At 54.7% G+C, this 13,805-nt stretch overlaps 1 protein-coding gene across 2 annotated transcripts in view; it reads left to right on the top strand.

The window, feature by feature from the left end:
- ARHGAP26 (Rho GTPase activating protein 26) overlaps nt 1-6,383 on the top strand; it is a 149,217-nt gene extending 142,834 nt beyond the window's left edge. For both annotated transcript variants that reach the window (XM_074604573.1, XM_074604572.1), the window contains 2 exons: nt 356-447; nt 4,724-6,383. In XM_074604573.1, coding sequence (XP_074460674.1) covers nt 356-447; nt 4,724-4,812 — 181 coding nt within the window. In that variant the 3' untranslated portion in view covers nt 4,813-6,383. The remainder of the gene's footprint in view (nt 1-355; nt 448-4,723) is intronic.
- Nucleotides 6,384-13,805: the final 7,422 nt, after the last annotated feature.

Below are 13,805 nucleotides of genomic sequence, written 5' to 3'. Positions count from 1 at the left end.
ATGCCCTTCTTCTGTCCAGCGTCCGGGGCTCGCCCGGGGACGCCTGGCTCGGGCTGCCCCTGCTGGGCACCGGTCCTGGGCTCCAGTCCTGGCGGTGCCGGCTGGGCTCAGACTGGGATTACAGCATGGTGAAAATTGGGGGCTCATCCCCAAGAGCCTTCAGCCTCCTCTGGCGCCTTCCTCTCTCTTCCCCCGAGCAGCATATCCTTGGACCCTTGGCAGAGCGGGAGAGGCCCTTGGACCCCTCTTCAACATGCACCACTTACATGGCCCCCTCTTCGACACAGTGGGGAGGGGACTGCTGTTGTGTATGAGTTGAGTATTTTTTATACCAATAAATGCTTTCTTCTTGCAGCTCACCGCTGCGGAAAGCCCGAGCTTTGTACGCCTGTAAAGCAGAACACGACTCAGAGCTCTCCTTCACGGCTGGCACCGTGTTCGATAATGGTGAGTCCTCGACTCGGGGCAGCGCCGGGAGTGGGAGGAGGTGGGCTCATTTTTCAGTGCAGTATTCAGGCTGCGGTTCCCAGAATGCCGGGAAAGTGGGATTGAGAAAGCTGCACCCGGTTCTGTAGGAGCCCGGCACTGGGCTTTCCTGGAGCTGAGTCCGGAGCAGGGTTAGCTGCAGAGGAAGGACACGGGAGGGCAAGGGACGTACTGGGAGGGTTTGTAACACACTGTCAAATTAGCTTCCTTCTAACAATGGTGGCATTGCCTGTCACTGGCAGCCACCCACCTTCTGCCTGCCAGGGAAGCACTGCAGGACGCGCTGGTACCTGGTAGCTGGGTGGTGGAGAGGCAGGAGACGTCCCCATCACCTCAAATGGACACTTCTGTCACAGCACCTCCTATTTCATGTAACGTACATGTGAGATGCCACAGAGCCAGCATGAGCAGCAATAGGAACACGGCTACAGAGAAGGACACTTGGCTGTTATTTATTTTGGCACTGAGTTTTTGCAAATTACTGGTTTTCTTTCCATGACCCGGGGAATGATCTGGGCTCTCAGTTCATGGGTTTCCTTTCGCTCCTCTGTTTAAGGACTGTCCCGTTTCCACCACTAGGAATCCCATGAAAGAAGAAAGCAGAAATACTTAAAAGACAGGCATTAAATCTGAGGTGTATCTTGCCTTACTTTTTGTATCCATCCTGAAAACAGCTGATCATCCAGCTGTCTTCAGGATCAGTGTGAAAACTGCCTTTTCAAGATCCTGATTTATTTCCTAAGGGAAATAAATCCTAAGGGAGGTGTGTAAAATAAGAGAGATGAAAAGGTGGGATCCCCCTTCTCTCCCCCGGAGATGTCCAATTTGCCACCCCCTGCCCGTCCCCGTGGTGTCTGAGCTGCCAGCCCGGGGTGACGGGTGTTTTGGCCCCAGCACTGGAAGTGGCCGTGCATCCGCAGGGCACGAGGTGATGGCAGACATGAGTGACTGGCTCTCATGTCCGTCTGGATCAGGGCTGGGTTTCGGCGGGCTGGTAGAGGAAGATGCAGCCCCGCACGGAGGGCATGCAGAGGTTCTCCAGGCTACGCTTGGGAGTACGAAGTGCAGGCTCTGATCCGCAGTAGGAAATAAAAGGCAGAAGTCTGGCGAGGCACGGTGTCACCTTTGGGCTGTGCTCTGTCATCTGCGGCCGCGGAGCAGGGACGGTGCCCGGCGCTGCCCCTGCTGCCGGCGCTGTTTGCCGTCCTGGCAGCTGCCCGGCGCTCCAGCTGCTCGCTGAAGTTATTCGAGATCCCGCGGTACACACACGTCCCGGCGCTGCACCGCGGCCGTACATGGCTCACCCGCTGCGGCAGAGCGAGGTGCTGGCGGGACCGCGCAGCCCCTGTGTGCCGGGCTTTTGGGGGCTGCCCCACCGCACCACGTCCCTCCCGGGGATACGGACCCTTATCTAAATGCAAGGGAGAAACCGGTGAGCGGGTGACCCACCCCAGCGTTACCATATACAGAGCCATTCCTCACCCGTCTTCTGGGTAGGAGAGATTAGTTTCCGAGTATCAGCACCAGAAATATTCTATGCAGTTGCCATAATGTTTCACGCAGCTGATGGAAAAGGAGCATGTGCTTTTTTGACTCTGGATACTGAGAGCTGGAATAGGTGGGCTCTGGTTAGTCAGATTTTTGGAGATGACGTTAATGAACATATATTTTCTGTTTCCTGCATCGAGGGAAAGAGACTGTGCCCCGTGGAATTAAGCAGCTCTGGTTTAGATATAATCCCAATGTAAAGAAAAGACTTTTTACAACTTTCCAAGTAGTTCTTGGCTTTTATATGTTAAGTGTTGTCATTTGGGAAACTGCTACCACATGCACTGGTTTTGCCCTGGGATATACATAAGAATATAGCAGAAAGGGGAAGAGAATGAATACATGTGAATTAAAGAAAATACTTTTCCTAAGCAGCTCCATAGATATCTTATAAATAAACATGGGCTCCCCTTTGAGAGGCCGTGGGAATTAGAGCAGCTAGGAGGGGAACAAGTTTGAATTAAATACATTGTGTTTGCTAGATAAAAATCAATGGATTATTCAAGGAAAAAAATATACAGCATGTTCTAATCACTTAGCAGCATAGCCGGGGCTCACGTTAGCTGGGGGAAGCGAGTTAGAAACAGCACTGCTTGGTAAAAATGTTATGATGATGATGAAAGGGTTTAATAAAACCCAGCGAAAGCAAAATGGGTCTTGGAAATAGTTGGAGACAGGTTCTCGTTTGACTTCAGGGCTGTCTGAGGTTGCGTGTGGCAGAGCAGCGTCTCGTCCCACTGGGAAATCAGATGCTGTTGCCCACACCGAGGGGCATCCCCAGCCTACAGAACACCAGGTTTTGAGAGGTCCCGTTAAACTCCAGAGCTTTTAGTTCCTTTTAGTTACATGAAACCTGGGTTTTCCAGCAGATCTTGTGCACTCGACAGTTGCATGCCCTTGTTGTGGCGCTAAATGGGAGGGATGCCCTGGGTCTGTGGAGGCCTGGAATCAGGGACAGTGAGAGTCACGGTCAGGGAAGGGATGATCACGTGTGTTTTTAACAAGCAATCACCCCTGAGATGGAAAACTCCAAATTCTGAAGCAAGGGACCCCCACCTGAGCTGCTGCTGCTGGATACGCAAGTTTTATGCTACATTAGGAAAGTTGTGTTGCATTTCTCCTCTAATTCTGTAATAGCAAATGAGATCCTCTCTGCTCACGTGCCCTGCTCTGTCCGAGAGCACCCGCACAGAAATAAAAGGCTGCCTTTGGGACATACGTGATTTTTTAAGGCAAAAGCAGCAGCTGGAACTCACATGACTTTCCGTTAAGGCACTTTCCCAGCCCATTTGCTGAGACCAGGGGGCTGAAGACTCCAAAGACACAGACACACGCATCCCAATTACAACTTCTTTTCTCTTAATGGCCACCATCCGCTGGCGGGGCACAGTGAAGCCTTTACTCCCACCCGAAGCGGGGTAACCCAGTAGCTTTTCATGCGTTTTTTCCCCTTGGGGGCTTTCCTTGCAGGCTGGAGGTGGCATTTCTCCTCTGAGCAGACTGCCGTAGCCTTTGGGGCTAGAAAAGCCCCGAGACTTGGGCATGGGAGGGTGTAGGCGTGGAAAAAGGAGCTGGAACAAATGAAACCTAAAAACGTGTAAACCTAGGAGCTGGGACACTGTGGCTCTCAAAACTAGTTAGTTTTCTGTGTTGTTTTTTTTTTTTTTCGTTAATAGATTACTACATACAATATTCCTCTGCAGGCATACCCAGTAGTGATGGGCTTTGCCACGCTGGGGAGGACTGGTCTCTCCCAAAGCATGGAGATCTTTGGAAGTTAAGACACTTCTGTCTTTCTGAATCTTTCTCCCCAGTCAGTGTCAGTCGTGAATTTTGCAGAGAGAATGGCCATGCTGCGATCGATGGGGCTGTGGGGAGGGCCGGCACCGTGCCGGCGGGGCAGGGAGTGGGCAAAGGGGGGGACAGCGGGGGCTCCTGTCACTCTCGCGGTCGATGCTGGACACCGTGTAGGCGAGAGTCACAGAAACCCGGGCAGCTCTGCCATGCTGACCCGGCACTGTTCATCCTGGGGCTGCGGGGAATATTCCTCTGCCTGCATTGGCATAACCCTGGTTCCTGTAAAATCAGCAAATCTTCAGTAGTTGATTGAATAAAGAAAGAGCGTAAGTCTTTTGAGGACTGATCAGATTTCTTGTTTCACAGAAATAAGATTGCAGTGTTTGCTTTCCTGCCCGGGAGCGTTCTCTAATTCATTTTCTCCCTCAGCCTGGTGTGAGGCCAGGCTGGCATCTGCAGGGTTACGAGGCGATGGAGTTACCCGCCTTCTCTTGAGCTTCAAAGAGATCTTAGCACAAACGTGGAGGAAGTTTTGAGCCCTTGTTTTTGTCCCAAATGCTTCACTTACATCAGCCCTGCAGCACCAGCTAGTATTTGGAAACGCAGTCCGTGGCTGAGCCTGCAGCTGTGGTCCTTCTGCTTGGTCCTTCTGCTGGTTCCACCATGTGATCTTTGGTAAGGGGGAGGCAGAGGAGTCCCATGGGTGAGCAGACAGAGCGCTTCAGCTTCCCGAGCTCCTTAGCACATTAGTTTCCTTATTTTAAAATAAACACAAATTAAGGGCCGTGCTCTCTCCGAAGAGCAACTTTCAGGTTGTCAGCACACAAAGAGCCGCGTCCTCTACACCATCACCCCCTCCTGTAGTAACCTGCCTTTTCCTTCTCTCCTCAAGTTCACCCATCCCAGGAGCCTGGCTGGCTGGAAGGGACCCTCAACGGGAAGACGGGATTAATCCCCGAGAACTACGTCGAGTTCCTATAACTTTGGGCGTGAGAAGCGCCACTGCTGAGCTTTACATGGTATCCATGGCAGCCGCTGGCAGGAGTCCTGCAGACCATTTTGCGCTTTGCCCCTGTGCGACGCAGGGTGAGGACTTCCCCGTACCCGCTGAGATGAATGTTTGTGTGGATAACTCCGTACATGTCCCCTCCCGCGGTGCGTGCTGGGGCAGCGGTCCTGGGGAGACGGCTCGACTCCTCCAGCCCTGAGCAGAGGCAGGCGATGCCTGAAGCCCACATCCCTGCAGGGAGCCCTCGCAGCCATCAAAGCCCCCCGGCAACGCAGCAGCTCCACACCGCAGCCCCGCTGCTCTGCAGGGGCCGAGCCTGTGGACTGCGGCCCGGCATGGGAGAGGCGCCGAGCCCGGTGTTCCCTGCAGCGGGACCACTGGGAAGAGCATCGGTGGGAGCTGAGGGACCCCAAGGCGTCCTCTGCTCCCGGGCCCTTCCTGGCTTTCCAACCAGCCGGAGCGGAGCCGGGAGCGACCAGCCCCTCTCTGGGTGAGGTGCTCTGGGCTGACACCAACCCACGGGCTGTGTCTGCAGCGGTTCGCGTGAGCAGAGCGTCCCTTTGCAGCGGGGACAGCCCCGGATGGGGTGGCCGTCCCACCGTGCGCAGCAGGGCTCTGCTCTCGCAGGCGAGAGCCAGAGGCTCCCTGGGCTCTGCAGGGTGGGCACGGCGCCGGCAGGGCTCAGCAGGCATCAGCACAGTGGAGGGGAGAATATTTTGGACCAAAGCTCTCAAACTTTTTTTTTTTTTTTTAACAAAAAAAAAAAATTTAGATTTTTTGCAAGGTAAACATCTGTGATCTGTGCAGCCTGCGTTTCCTCCCTGGAGGGCAAGATGCAGCTCCAGATAAACACCGCTTCTGCCGTTTGACTGGTTTGTATCTCCGCTTCCCAACGCACATTGCACAGAGACATCCATGCTTTCCCGAACGCCCGGGACGCTGACGTGCCATTTTGGGGCTGCGTTTGCCACTCTCCACCGATGCTTTTTAGGTGGTCTCCTTGCTTGAAGCCTGGCGTGTAGTCTGTCCGTGCCAAGTCTGTGCAGTACTGGTTGTGCAAGGTAAATTATTTCCATCCTCACGGGACATTTATTGTTGGTGTGGCCAACCTACGGTCTGCAGAAATCGAAGGATGAGCCCTGGGGCTCCACCGCCCCTCTGGTCCTGCCCTGGAGAGGATGCTCCTGCCTGCCTGGACGTGTGGCGAGGGGTTGGCAGAGCGAGTGTGCAAATCCCGCTCCGTTTGGGGTCATTTTTAAGGGGGAGGGTGCGAGAAGGAGCCCTGCAGGACTGCAGAGCTGGGCTGGCCGGCTGGCATGGCGAGAGCTGGAAAAGTTATATTTTGTGATAGAAAATGGTGAAAGAAACCCCAGCCTGGTGGCGGAGAGACTGTCGTGCAGGAGTGACGCCGTCGCACACTGCTAGGGGATGGATGTCCTGTCTTTTTTGTAATAATTTTAAAGACTCCGAGTGACTGAATTGCTGTATGTGTCACTTTTTATTTTTGAAAGAATTAATGTATAAATAGAGTATCTTAAAATATTATGAGGGAAAGATCTATATTTGATATTTTTAGAAGACCTGTAATGAGAGAAGCGAAGGACATTTGAAACCGGTCACAGAAAAGCACTTGCAGACACACTCGTGTCCACAGCCACCCTCCGGGCCTGGGGCTGCCTTCGCCTTCGCTTCCTGGTGTCACTTAGAACTGAGGGAAAACGAAATTCCAGATCGCTTTACGTTTCTTTCACAGTAATTAAACTTCCTGGACTTTTGTCTTGGGGAAAAAAAAAAAAAAAAGAGGAAGAAGTCGATCTTTTTTTTCCTGATTTCTAGGGCGGGTGCGGCAGAGCTCACCTCCGCGGGATGGCTACCTCTCCATAAGTGACACTCCGTTGCCCCTGGGGACGCGCTGGCACATCACAGCTGGTGCTGTTTGGGCAGGGGTGAAGCCTCCAAACCGTGTCTTCTGCTCTGAGGTGTTGGGTGAAGAGGGCCGAGAGGTTTGTAGGGATAAAAGGCAGCGTTTCACGGGCAAGTTGCTGGTTCACGTTCATCCTTGGACTTAATGGTGAACATTTGTGCCATTTGCTCGTTTTCCTGGAGCAGAGGATGGGGCTGGGCAGTGACTGCGGTGCTCCCCGCTGGCGCTGGGACCTCGGGGGGTGCTCAGAGCTGGCTCTGGCACCCACAGTGCTCCGGTGAGACCCCTTTCCAGGGCCACAGGAGAGGGATGGGAAGGACTAATAGAAAGGAGAACAAAAAAAAAATGCTTAATCATAGACTCGTGGAATGGTTTGGGTTGGAAGGGACCTTAAAGCCCACCCAGTGCCACCCCCTGCCCTGGGCAGGGACACCTCCCTCCACACCAGGTTGCTCCAAGCCCCGTCCAACCTGGCCTTGAACCCCTCCAGGGATGGGGCAGCCACAGCTTCTCTGGGCAACCTGGGCCAGGGGCTCACCACCCTCATTGTAAAAAAATATTAATATTTCATCTGTCAGCAGTATTTGCTTGTGTTCAGGACTGTCCCGTCCTGAGCCACTCCTCCACCACGGTCCCTCCTGCCTTCGTGGGACGCTGCCAGAGCCGGTGGCTTTCCGCTTGGATGAGGGTTCCCAGCGCAGCCTCTGTCTCCAACCTGACTCTCAGCCTCTGAAGAGAAAGCGTACTATGGACAAATGAGACTTTCAAACATATTAGAAACACCTTAAAAGGCATATTTTAAGGATATGATATTTAGGGGCCTCTTTAGTAACGCTGCGGGAGCACCGGCACAGGCTGCTCTGCTGCCAGTCCTTATCCCCACAAAACTTCTCAGTGCAGCATGTCCCCGCTTCGGCTCCTCAGATGCTCAAGTTATTCTGAGACAGGAGTAAATTCCTTTTCCTAGGCACTTAGGAGCTTTTGGATATACTACCTAGAGAGTAATTGGGAACAAAAGTCCCACGCAAACGTTATTTACAAGATGTCTTCTGGAGGAAAGGAAAATAAAGCATAAGCAGAAGTTATTGCTCTTACAGGAGAGCTAGTGGATTTTTTTTTTTTAATTAAAACTTTCCAAAAAGAAAAATTTGGCTGAAATGCTTACTGAATGTTCCCATTTTGGGCCAGCTTGAGTACTGGAGTAAACATTGGTTTATTCCGAGAGAAAGTAAAGATAGAAAACATTTTTTTATACCAGCTTGACATGGCATTTGGTGCTTAATATTAAAGTCATCAGTCACAATTATAAAAAAGCAGGGACTATCAGACGTGCCCATAGGTAAAGTCTCTCCTGTATTCCCCGTCCCATCATTTTAGGCATTAAACCAAAACCACCAGACACAGGGCAATAGTATCTGTTGAAACAGACGCCAAAGGAGGCTCAGGGTGCAGTCCTGCCATCCCGTAAGTCAATGGCAGAAGTCCCACGGGTTGCCCACGGCCAGGCCACCGTGCACCAGCCTTGGTCCCCACATCCCCGTGGCCACCAACACGGGTGGCATTTCTGAGGTCCCCATGGGCCCCTGTTCGAGCTGCTGGCCTGTGTGTCTTCACTGATTTGGTGATGTTTTTGTAGCAGGAAGTGAATCGCCTCAGATGGTTTGGGAGCACCTGGGCCGCTGCCAGCGCTCCTGTCACCTCCTGGTGTCCCACTGGGGGCTTGGGCTGGGCTGGGGTGGGTTGGGGTTGGGATTGGGTTGGGGTTGGGATTGGGATTGGGTTTGGGGATGGGGTTGTGGTTGGGTTAGGATTGGGTTGGGTTGGGGTTGGGTTGGCTTGGATGCTGTTTCTCGAGCAGGCTATTACTCAGTAAGAACAACAATTTCAGACTCTGGCCATGAATTTTTCACATTCCCATCTGGCTCCGCAGTCAGACAAAACATCTTCCTGGTAATTGTCTTGTCTCGAGAATACTTCTACCGAGTTCGGTGGCCTGAATAGCAGCCCAGACCATTACAGCTAATTACAGGCGTGCTCCGTAGCCGCTCGCAGTGCCTGGTTATTGCTGTAACGCGGGGGGACGCGGATGCTGTGACCAGCGCTTTAAGCTGCAGACGGGCTCCTGCTGGTCCCTGCTGCTGCTTAACGCAGCCTTAGCCTGAGCGGCCGCCGTGCACTGGATGGACTCAGGTGCTGTGAACGTGTACCGAACCGTCGCCCCTCCTCCGGGCGCTGGCGGGATGGGACCTGTCCCAGGACGGGATCTCCTCCGGGGCACACACGGGTGCGCGGGCAGCGGCGGGTCTGGCTGCACGGGGTACGGCGAGACAAACGCCTGCACTTTGGGGAGCGGAGTGAATCCTGCTCTCCGGTCCTGACACGGGAGTCTGCTTGTATTGATTTCAGGCTCTGCTGCCGCTTTATTTTGTAAACTGCAGTAGAAGCACTGGAATTTTCCCTGGAAGAAGGATATCGCTTATTTTAGTTTCACTTCTGCTGACAGCTTAGAAGAGGATGGCAGTGAGGGACAGGAGGAAGATGCTCGTTAGAGCCTCGTAGCGCTGTCACGTCTGCGGCCCGCAATAACCAGCTGATGGCTCTGTTTAAATACTAAAGAGGATTTATTCTGATTTATCTGAGAGATTTCACAGCACAAATCCAAACAGCTTCAAGTAATATTTGTTTCAGTCCCTCAGTGTTGCCTTTCCTTTCATTCTGGGCACGGTCTACCCCGAGGAGCGCTGGGCTGCAGGTGATGCTCGGGCTCGAGGAGCTGCATCCCCATCGGCTCTTTCTTTCAGATTACTTTTCAGGAGGATTTCGTTTGCTGTGAGAGCTCGTCCGCAGCCGGCCTGCACCCCTCGCAGGGCAGCACCGGGGGGAAGCGGGGAGTTCCCTGGGAGCTGCCCCGGGTAAGGTGGGATTCGGGGGTCACCCTGCGGGACGCTGCCCTGCTCCCGCGGCGCCTGTGGCCACCCTGCTGCCGGGGAGCCACGAGCGTCGGGAAAGCAAAAGAGCAAAACACAAGGTCACAGGAGCTGCAGCAGGTCAGGGCTTGGGGGAAGGGTTTTTTTTTCCACAGGTAGATACACCACTTTACGCGACTGCTGTTTCACAGAGATTTTGACGCCCAGAGGCAGAACCTTGCTTTGTGTGAAGCCCTTCAGGCTGTAAGCATGAGCTGATGGCCCCCCTACAAAACCTGTAAATCAATATTGTCCTTTGCCGTGGGAGAACACAGAGGGTCTTCTGCTTCTCCCCCACATCATGGGAAAAGCTGTCTGGCTTAGAGCTACTGCGGCGTGAGGGGGAGAGAGGAATAAGGAAAAAAAAACCACCCCAAAACCTGATTTTTCTTGTCCCAAAGCACTCTCGGAATAGCTCTTTCCCTCTTTGCAGTTCTGCAGTGACACATCTTTCCTGTAGTGACATCATTTATATTTTTTTCAGCCTTCAAGCGCATAGTCCTGAAAAAGGCAAAATAAAAAAAGTTCCTCAGGGCCCATGAAGCCCTTTTCCAACCCGTCAGGCTCAGCCCTGTCCTGCTGTCACCCGGCGGTGTCCCAGCGCCGTGTCCCACCCAGCCTTTGGGGAAACCAGACCCTGACCCCGCTTCTTATCGCAGTCTTTGCTGCGATCTCCAGAAATGACTGAAATAGCACAAAACTCGTGATTCCAGTGCGCTCTGAAGCAGCGCGCAGTAAATCACGGCCAGCCTGGAATAGCACTTGGTAATAAAATCCAGAGCGCAGAAATACCCTGGTGGCAGGGCCCCCGCCAGCGGCTGCGCACACCGTGCGCCCGCGGGACACGGGACGGGCACCGGCCGAGAGGCAAACCTGTGTTCCTGCTTGAAACACGGAAACGTTATTTCGCTGGAAGCAAGCGCAGGCTGATTACACATAAGCTTTTTTCCCCACTGGCCAGGAAGGCGTTCGCTCAGCGTTTTCACCAGCCGGGCTGGGCAGGAGCAGGGCCCCGTTCCCCCCCAGCCCCGACCCCTGAGCAGGGCACCCGCAGACGGAGGCATCTGCCCCGCGGGACGCGAGTCTCTTCTTTTTCCCTGTTTCTTTTAATCTTTTTTTTTCTGCAGCATTTCAACATTGTCGCTTGCTTTGGAGACAGGGATGGAGGCGTGAGCAAAGAAAGCGATGCCAGTAGGGAAAAAAATAAAAAAGGGGCATGTTCAGGCTGCGTTGGGTGTCAGTGGGTCAGCGAGGGCTGTGCATGACGTGCCCTGACCCCAGGGAGCGGAGGCGGGGAAGGGGAAGGGGAAGGGAAAGGGGAAGGGGAAGGGGAAGGGGAAGGTGCTCCCTGGGGGCAGCGAGGGACTGGGTGTATCATCCCCGCGGGGCCGGCAGAGACAGGAGCATCCTCAGCATCCCTCTAGGTAGATGTTAGAATTTTATAGCTGTTTATATTTAATGGCCAAACGAGCCCAACCTCTAACGTCACCTCTCTCGGGCTGGGGGGCATGCTCTAAAAGAAGCACTGGGGTATTTTTTCATGCTGCAGTGGTGACACCCCATAGACCTGATGGACCAAACACAAGCCTGGTGCCATGCCCTGCACTGGTGGGTGCTCAGCCCCCCCCACATCCCCAGGAGCCCCCAGCCCTGGCAGCGCCCCGGCAGACCCACATCCCTGGGGAGGGGAGCAGGGCCGTGTCTCCCCCATCCCGAGGGACCCGGCGGTGCGGGAGCAGGAGCCAGGAGCCGTCCAGGCCATTCCCGACGGATGATGGCACTTGGCAGGAGGCGCTGGCTGCAGCTGCGCCCTCCCCGTGCTCAGTTTAGAAGCTCATCGCTGCCAGGATGCTGCTTACTTGCTTTTTTCCAGAAACACCATCGTCTCCCCCAGTTTTTAAATCCCGTAGGTGCATGCAAGATGCTTAGCGCTCACAGGGGCTGTGCAAAGCCGGGAGGTGGGCACAACGCGTCCCTCCCCAGCCAGACCCCCAGGACGGGGGGAGCAACAGCTCCACGCCGCAGCGGGACCGCACGTGGCACGGGGTTTAATGGAGCAGGCAGGACAGGCAAAGTAGGTGCGTCCTCGCTGAAGGTGTGAGGAACCGCACGTGTAATTGCTGGATCCATCCCACCCATGGTGACACATGGCGATGGGGACGGTGGATGCTCTGCAGCCAGCTCAGCATGGACCACATGCTCATCCCATCCCTCATTCCCAGTTATTCCTGCGAGCACCAAGCAGTCCCCTGCAGCCATCCTGCACGGGCTGGGACGCATCCCCGGGCTGCTCTCCCCGATGATCCTGGCCAAACCCGGCCGCTTCGCCTAACGCGGGGATGGATCCGTGCCCGGACGGTGTCACCATGGCCACCGGCCCCCGCGGGACCGGGCTACACGGGCGGCTGAGGGCGACAGCCCCAGCATCACCTGCGCTGGCCAGACTTTCACCAGTGTAACGGAGGATTGATTGAAGTGAGACTGGGCTGCAGCTGGGGAAAGTTACCTACGCCAAAAAAAAAAAAAGCAAGCCCAGTGCTGAAGGGACACGTTCTGCTTAGCAAGTGCATGGTATTTTAATTATTCTAACGAACCAGAAACCTCAGAGCAATTATATTTTGTACATTTGGGCTAATTCAAATTTTTAGCTTTTGGGAAATAAAGATTAAAAGCAAGGGTTTTTTTAAGAAATAGCCATTTAAAGTTCTATTCTCTGGGTGAGGAGCTGATTATTTGAAGACAAGCGCGGCAAAGCAGCTTGTAATTTAGCACAACAGTTTGATGGCTCACGAGGTAGCACCTAGCTATTACTTATTATAAATCCTCCCTTCTGTTAATGAAGCTTATTCCTGCTTCTAAACCCCAGACAAAGGGGTCTAGAAAATCGCACCTGTGCTCTAAAACTCACTGACGCACTCAGGAAGGGAAGCGAAGCCCCAGCACGCTGGAAATCTGCCGCGGGGCTCAGGTTCTGGGAGGGGGGGGGGCTGGGAAGATGGCCGGGGCCTGGGAGCCCAGCGGGGTTGAAATAAATCCATTTCCACAGGGGGATTGCCGTGGCCCTGTGGCCCATCTCCCCCGGAGCTGCCGGCTCCACAGCAGCATCGCGTCCCGCCTGCCGCCCCAACCCCACCAAGGCCCAGCCGGTTACCCTCGCCAATTAGCTAATTACATAGCTGCCAACTGATCAGAGCTTTCGTTAACAACCGCCTGTGAGTTGAGGAGAGAGAAGGTGTCGTGGGCAATGGCAAAGGTGCGGCGAATGAGCCCCACAACGGCTGAAATAAATAGAACCGGAGCAAAGGCAGCCCCCGGTGTGAGCAGTGCTGCGGTGGGGGGGACAGTGCCCGGTTTCATAGAATCATAAAATCATAGAATCACAGAATCGTCTCCGTTGGAAGGGACCTTTCGGATCATTGAGTCCAACCATCAACCCAACACTGACAAACCCACCACTACCCCGTGTCCCTCAGCACCACGTCTGCCCGGCTTTCAAATACCTCCAGGGATGGCGACTGACCCCGGCTGTCATTTCTGACCCGTCCTGCTCGGGGGCACGGGGAGGCTCTTCCCGGGTGGGGGGAGGTGGCATGGCCACCCCAGTGCTGGCGTGTCCGGGGGTGGCGGGTGGCAGGGTCACCGCTGCGTCACACCGTGCTCTCGCGTCCCCGCCGTCCCGGGGCTCTCCCGACACCCCGGGTGTCTCGCTACGGCTGCAGCAGGCACAGAAGGTATTAAAATAGAATTAGACGCGAGGTCTCCTGTTAAGCGAAGCAAAACATTAGCTTCGTGCAAAGCTGGCTGGGAGTAGTGGGGTTTAAAAGAAAACTGCTGGAGGCTTACGGGAACACCAGTTGGCATTTCCAGTCGCTGGGACGGCACCGCAGCCTCCCCGGCTGGTCCCTGCTCCCCCGGCAGCCAGCGAGGAGGGTGTTCGTGAGCCGGCGTGGAGAAACGTGGCGGCGGTGGCTGGCTCTGCCGCAGCAGGCGGTGCCCGCGGCCAGTGCGGCAAGCGCGGGGCCAGTGGGGCCAGTGACCTGCCGTGGCCCCGCAGCCCGGCCCGGACCTGCCGCTG

This window comes from Larus michahellis, chromosome 11 (assembly GCF_964199755.1).
Source record: "Larus michahellis chromosome 11, bLarMic1.1, whole genome shotgun sequence".
Taxonomy (NCBI): Eukaryota; Metazoa; Chordata; class Aves; order Charadriiformes; family Laridae; genus Larus; species Larus michahellis.
This window is presented reverse-complemented; position numbering and strand designations above follow the sequence as displayed.